The sequence below is a fragment of the Triticum urartu genome, chromosome 2A (genome assembly GCF_056163025.1).
Source record: "Triticum urartu cultivar PI428250 chromosome 2A, HENAU_Tu73, whole genome shotgun sequence".
In the NCBI taxonomy this organism is placed as follows: Eukaryota; Viridiplantae; Streptophyta; class Magnoliopsida; order Poales; family Poaceae; genus Triticum; species Triticum urartu.
The window spans coordinates 657,495,638-657,502,802 of NC_141874.1; the positions used below are offsets into that span (position 1 = coordinate 657,495,638).

At 45.9% G+C, this 7,165-nt stretch overlaps 1 protein-coding gene across 3 annotated transcripts; it reads right to left on the reverse strand.

Annotated features, from left to right (window-relative positions):
• Positions 1-1,440: 1,440 nt before the first annotated feature.
• Positions 1,441-6,747, reverse strand: LOC125539514 (ent-kaur-16-ene synthase, chloroplastic-like). 3 transcript variants are annotated; one of them, XM_048702986.2, is made up of 14 exons: positions 6,345-6,747; positions 5,915-5,961; positions 5,530-5,815; positions 5,227-5,429; positions 4,538-4,751; positions 4,333-4,453; positions 4,164-4,261; positions 3,862-4,073; positions 3,668-3,780; positions 3,483-3,578; positions 3,187-3,402; positions 2,935-3,076; positions 2,614-2,859; positions 1,441-1,977 (listed from the first exon to the last, which is right to left on the reverse strand). In XM_048702986.2, the coding sequence occupies exons 1-14, from the start codon at positions 6,601-6,603 to the stop codon at positions 1,675-1,677; spliced, it is 2,556 nt and encodes an 851-aa protein (XP_048558943.1). In that variant the 5' UTR covers positions 6,604-6,747; the 3' UTR covers positions 1,441-1,674. The 3 variants fall into 3 exon arrangements, with proteins under 3 accessions (XP_048558943.1, XP_048558944.1, XP_048558942.1); XM_048702987.2 differs by having other exon boundaries at positions 1,442-1,977; positions 4,538-4,755; positions 5,249-5,429; positions 5,912-5,961; XM_048702985.2 differs by having other exon boundaries at positions 1,442-1,977; positions 5,912-5,961.
• Positions 6,748-7,165: the final 418 nt, after the last annotated feature.

Genomic DNA, 7,165 nt, shown 5'->3' on the forward strand with positions numbered 1-7,165 from the left:
AAACTCGATACTCTCATGGTCTAAGGAATCATGCAAACGTTAACCATCTCTGTGTTATGTACCATTAACTTGTGACGAATGAATCTCATAGCATAACATCAATCCAAGTCGATTCAACACAAATGTTCTCTTAACATTGTGCCCTCAAAGTTGCTGACATAGACATGCCCATGATCAGGAAAATAGAACCATCACGCAACACTTGAGCTAGTCTTAGAGGTCAGACTAAGAATACTTCTTACCGTTTATTATTCCACACGTGCATATGAGTCTTCCTCCGAGCCTCGTGTTATTGCAGACTCGAGAACCATAGCAGTTATAGCATGGAACATAAACATAATTATGAACTTGGAGATAAATAATATCATTTATTATTGCCTCTAGGGCATATCTCCTACACGCGGTGCATTTCTAGTAAGAGGAGAATCTAAGCTTGCCAAGGGCATCCGTCTTGCACTCGAAGTATGGGTCACGAGCAACCACTCCCTCTCGGATACGATTGAACACATGCCTTGCCATACGAAAATGGCGACGGAATTTATCCGGCTTGAAGAGCGGGGTGTTCGCAAAGTAATCGGCTTAGAGCAGGGCATGGCCTCTCTCCCTGTTGCGGTTCAGGTTGGGAGCACGGCCAGGGAGTGACCCCTTGTACCGAGGAAGCTGCCGTTCAATGTGGTCGTGAACGACCAGTGCAGCCACCACAAGATCTCCATCATCCGATGACGAATCGTCCGATGAATAAATGAAGTGGTGGAAGAAAAAATCATCTCCACTGTCCATACCTTTGTGGGCAAAGTGTCGAACACCTTGCGGTCGTGGTGGTAAAGAGGCCGCGATGATCACCTCGATGCAGCAGGGGTGGTTGGCGGCCGGGTACTGGCCGCTCTGGAGCACTCGTCAGAAGCTGCCGTGGCCGCCATGGTACATCGCCGACAGTCGTATCCCCTCTGCCACCGGCTACGACGGCGACGGCCAAATCTCCTCCAATCGACGGCCAAAACTACGGCGAAAGCGCGGGCATGGTGGCGGCCATGTTGAGATGTGGTTTGGTATGGACGGCCGCGGGATGCACAGTGAGGAGGCAGCCAGAGAATAGTGACGACGCCAGCGACGGGGTGGGGCGGGGAGAGGGGGTGAAGGCGCTGGAAGCGAAGGGACTGCTAGTGTCCCCGACAGGCGGGCCACGAGGGGGGACAAGGGCGTGCGTCGAGCCCGTCCACGCGATGTCCGTTTCACCCCAAACTCAGCGCAAGTTTGGGCCGGGGATGGGTCGAAAACGGACGGAATCCGAACATTTGTCTGTTTGGGGTCGCGCGTTGGGTCGCGCTATTTGTCCATTCTATCCCAAACGGACGCACCCGGACAGGATGGGGTCGTGCGCTGGAGTTGGCCTAAGTTGAAACAATCCAATGGCTGTAGGGGCCTAGATCGGACGGCTAGCAGCGCCCTTTTTAAAATATATATACATAGGACAGCGATGTGTTTTTCTGATGAAACTGCAGGAAATATTATTATCCGGTAACAAGAAGTTTCTTTTTTGAAACATTGAGCCTACCTTCGTCAATCTTTACATCTCTCTAAGTTACAGGGCCAAAGGTTCACTGCCGATCCCTCTGCTCCATATGAACACATGAATATCTTTCTTTTTCTGATGAGACCATCAACCATGGATTGTCAACTTGAGAGCCTGAGTGGTTCGTTGATAACAGCATTCACCGCGCTGGCCATTTCCTTTGGCGAGCTGAATCCGTCGGTCCGAAAGTAGAACAGGTGAAGTATCTTGCACATCTTCCAGAACAGCTCCTTGCATGCCCTGGGAACAACCGTGCCTTCCTTGAGGACCAATCTTAGCAAGTCTCGCCTCGAAGCGACTATGGACTTCTCTATCGCATTCTTAGCCGCTTCTATGGACATAGAACCACCGCTGTGAAGAACAAGTAGCGAAACGCTGTTCAGTTTCCCCTCGCTGCCCTCCCTCTGCAACATATGATCGGAAACAGGTCAGAGTCATCCTAATGCATATGTCTAACACATAGTTTAAATATTACTCCGTTTATAAACCCAAAATTGGATAGTTGTATAGCAGCACAGGTATAAAACAGAGTTGATTAATAAAACAGAGTAGAGTTGATTATTCGCAAAAAAAACAGAGTTGATTAATTCTTGTACAATGTCAAGCCACCAAGATAAGAGGCATGGATATCTCTTTTTTCCTATGATTAACATGACAATAGAGCTTCGTTTCACATCATTTTAACAAAACAGAGAACTAGAGTCTTGACTTTTGCGGGAATTGCAAGTCCACCATAGTTCAAATGGTGTGTGGAATAACATAAATAATACTGCCTCTGGTCCATAATAAGTGTCGCAGTTTTAAACTAAGGTTGAACTAACCTTAGTTCAAAACAGTGGCACTTATTTTGGATTGGAGAGAGTAACATTAAAGAAACACTATTTTTATGCAGGTCTGCAGGTCTGCGAAATCTTGAATAATGGTTGGTAACATAAAGGGGTCTATGCAGAGGCCGGGGGTAATCCTCCTTTCCGAAAGAAAAAAGCATTAAGGGGTCTGCAGGAACACAAACTTTTTTGTGATAAGAGGGCCCAACATACCTCAAAGCCTTGGCTGTCATTGAGGAGACGGCCACAGGTGCTCATTAGCCTAAATAACTCACTGTACTCTTGATTTTTGACAGCACTCCCCAATAGCTTTTCCCCGACACAATACAATGTTGGAAGCACAATGGGCCCCAGTGCGAATGAAACTACCCCATTTGTCATGTATTCTTCCATTGTTGGCACATATTGGCTCCTCTGCCATTCTGCCTCGGTCATCATAGACCTCAATAGAAGTAGCCACTGCAGATGGATTTCAACCTGTCAATACTGAACATAATGCAACTCAACAAGAGGAGGGGCAGACATCAAACTCACTATTTCTATCAGGTGATTTTTAACGTCACGGTTTTGTACGGCAGAAGCGATTGATCCAAGCTGGTTCACTGTGGTATAGAGAGCACAAAATACAATCCTTACTTGCTCCGAACAGAAGTCATCTTTGTGATGCTCATCCCACCTAAGGCGGCGGCCATTGGCAAAACAGAAAACATGACTTATTAGCAATGTGTAAGGCAGAAGCAATACATACGAAACAGCAGACAAAGACATCAAGTTTAAGGACTGTACTTCTCAACTAATGCTATGAGGTTTTCTAGTTCTTCTTTTGATCCTCCAACATCAAAGAAGTCATCAACAACGGTTGTGAGCACACCGTTTTTGGCCCACGATATGCGAGCATCAGAAAGTTCAGGAGGAAAAATCGTAGCAGCAGCAGAGAGATAACAATATGTCAACTTCTGCCGTGCAAATTGTAGCTGGTCCAACCTGTTTTCTTTCACCCACCTGTTGCGACAATTTTTTGAAAAATCTCCAAAAACAAAAAAGAAAGTTTGCATGACAAGAGAGCATAATGGCCAGATTACCTATCAAGATGCAGGAGTTCATCCTGGTAGATAGATTGAGAAAATGTGAAATCGTCAACAGCCAAAGCCAAAAGTTCTTGGTTGATACCATACGGCCTGATTCAGCAAAATGTTTGAATTTTTAGTATGATGTCTAATTAAAATGATTTAAAATACAACTCTTATTAGAGAAATGAGAATCTTACAAGCATTCTGTCTTCAGGATGTGAGAACCTCTAGCATCAAAATGTTCGATGTTCCTCTTGTGGTCTAGGCGTTCCAGCGTGGTATAGAATGGAAACTTAACGGCATACTCGACCTGAAATCACAAAAGCACAGGATTAGATATAACTTGAACTAGTATCAAGTAAAATAGGTATCTCAAATTTCATGCAGGCACCTCTAAGTTTGGTAGGCCCTGCACCCCTTCAGAGCACAACTTTTCTGACAATAAGCTGCCAGACCAGTTGCCAATGTTATCTAGGATTAATTCATGTTCTGCTACACTGACTTTTGAAGCCTTGTATAGTTCCAGTACAGATTTTGTATCATTTAAATATCCTTGAAGTGAATTATGGAAATTAGAGGCTTCAGCAAGATGAGACAGCTCATCTGCACCAAGATATAGAATTAGGAAGTTAGACTGTTAATTTGTTAAACCAAGAACAATGACAAAATTGACAGGATTTTCTGCCTAAGTACCTGAGGATACATCATACCCATTCATCCTTAAAAGGCGGAACGCCATTGCACATGTTGCTACATCCATCATAATTTCCTCGTCTCTCTGTAACCAGAAACTGAAAACAGGAGACAGTAAAGTTTACAAGCTACTAAAAACAGATATCAGTTTCCTATTTACAGTCATTACCTGTATGCCATGTCTAAGATTCCCTCTATCTCACTAGAAAAATGCCGAGAAATTCCGATCTTTTCAAGCGAATCCACCATTGAAAGCTTCCAGTGCATATTTAGTGGATACACTGTTGGTACTGCAAAAGGTCTACTGGTATTAAGTATTTTGCAACACTTTAAACCCTTGCAAATTCTTCACAAGGAAAGGTACAAAGATCCACCTGCACCACCAAATTTACTGACTACCATATTTAAATAATCGAGGGCCTTATCATCATAGTTGTGGACTAACGCAGCAGCAGTTGTGGAAGGAGAGTTGAACAACGACCCGTTCTTCCTCTGAAACTTCATAACTTCATTCCAGTCCAGTAAGTTTCCTAACCCTTCGGAGACATAGGCCATATATGCTTCTCTCCCATAAGATTTCTCCCCGGCCTGCCTAAATTAAGTCAAGTATGAGAATTTTTAATATGTGACCCACAGGTGATACTCAAATTATGATTGCTAATTTAATCAGTAAGCAAAAGACAATATGAATGACATGGTGGTCCTTTTTCCTTCATATTACGGTTGATCGAAAAAAAAAACAGAAGTTCTTACAAGAAAACCTTGGTACTCCCTGGAGTAGAGTTGGAGTACCAATCAAATCCATCCGTTGGTTTGCAGGGTTAGTTCAGTATTTTCTCCAGCTAAAGAAGTGTTGTTTTCCAATCTTTAATCTAGGTTCCCAAATCCACCAGCCTAATCAAGCACATGCGGCCGCGCAGCCGCAGCGGGAGGCACTTTCATCGGTACTCCAACTCTACTCCAGGGCAGATAGTGCATTTCCATTCAAATGATCAACCCATAAATATTACATATACTTATAAACCAACTGCCCTAATACAAACGGGGGGAATATAATTCATACCAATGTTTTTCCATCAACAGACCTTTTCAATTCCATCTCCCATTGCTGAAGAATCCAATCAATATCAGTTTGTCTGACAGGAAATTGCAAACCCGCCCCAACGGCAAGGCTAAGCATACCAGGAAAAATCATGTTAAAGCCTGTAGGAGCAGCAATCTCCTCATCCATGACAAGGGAGAAATGTCTTCCGATAAAATGTAGTCCTGCACATGGCGTTAAGGCGTTTGAGCTCTTGAAAACAAACACAGGCAGACAACATTCACATGTGTCGGATAATAAGAAATAAGAAATCTATCTCTGTACCTCTCCTTATGTGCTCTTGGCCAAGATTCCATTTCTCAAGCGCAAGAACACATGCCAATGTGGATAAGAGAACGTTCTTGTTGGCTGATGACCCAAGGTCGTTGTTATCCCAAGATCCATTTTCATGTTGGTTTTGCAATATCCATTCAACACACTGAGGGAAGCATGGAGTGCGAGGGGAGCCCCGCAAGGGCACCATAGCCACCCACGCGGTGTCGTATGGAGACGGCGGTAGTTCAACCTTGTGGAGCTGCTTCCTTATTCTAGCCTCACGGTCCTTTCGATGCTGCATTTGATCAAAGCAATGCAGTATATAATTTAGCAAGCAACTCAAGACAGTCTCGGGAACCTCGAACACAGTAACCATCAGTGACGTCAGTACCACGTCTAGCAGGCTTGCCGTTTCTGCTACCAACATCTTCTCGACATATGCTGTTCATAGAAAAAGAGATGCCATGTGAGTCACGACCGACGAATCAATTAAATTAGGATCCGGATCATGCCGGAGTAAGACGTACTATAAAAATATCAAGTACTAGCAATCGCAAGCCTACAGCAAGACAATTGTCAGATCTATTCAATTCAGCAGCAGTGTCGTTTTCTGTTGGCATCAGGTCGGGAGACAGATACGTGCGGCATAGGGGTTGTTTCTTAGGTAAAACACATACAGGGTTCGGCTGAACCTGAACTCCAAACATTTTGGAAATAAATTGCTGGAATTACTCACAGAGAAAGTGATTTCCTCGCGTAAGAAAAAGGTTCACCAGGAACAGAAAAAAAGGAGCGATCCAGCCAGGTAAGATCTGGGGAGTTACCACAGCACGGAGTCCCCGAGCGAATCCGGTGGAGTGGAGGAGGACGGTGTCGACTGCCGGCGAGGGATCGGACACGGCGCGCCTCGGAGGGGGGAATCCTTGAAGCGTGCACGACGGCGCTGGCGGGAGTGAGTCGAACACGACGGTTGGAGCGAAACCTCGCCACGAACTGGGGAGCCGCCGGGAGGGGGAGGAGGGCGCGATGACCAGCCTGCCGGCAAGGCGCCGGGAGGACGGAGGGGCCCCCAGCGTTCGACATGGGTTGGGAGGGATCTACGATCGCCCAGGGCCGCGGCCGCCGTCGACGGGGGATTTATTGCAGCATCGCCGGAATAGGAAAGCAGCGAGAGAGAGTGAGAGCGGCGGGCAAAGGGGGAGGACACTGCGAACGGAAAAGGTGGCGCACTCACGCTTTTATCGGCCTCTGGATGTGGGACCAGCAGGTGTGGGGACGGCGGCGGCGATGCCCGCGCCGTCGCGCCACTTGGCGCCCACGCGCCCTCCCTGCCCGCTTCCCGCAGATAAGTTCCTCTTTAAAAATTATTTGAAGTGATCTAAACAGTCTTATACAGTATTTCTTTACGAAGGGAATATTACTTTCAAAACTAAAGTTAACCTGAAATGCAAGCAACTTTGACGACCACCGCCGGTCCGTCCTATCTCCGATGGCCTCTGGATCATGGAGGTGAGAAGAATCTCGGCCCCCCACCAACGAATGGGATCTCGTTTTGATTCTTGTTAGATTCACTGTCTTGGTTGAGGATGTATGACAGCGGCAATGTCTTTTAGTAGGAATAATGTCTTTCATATTTCATCCCGCC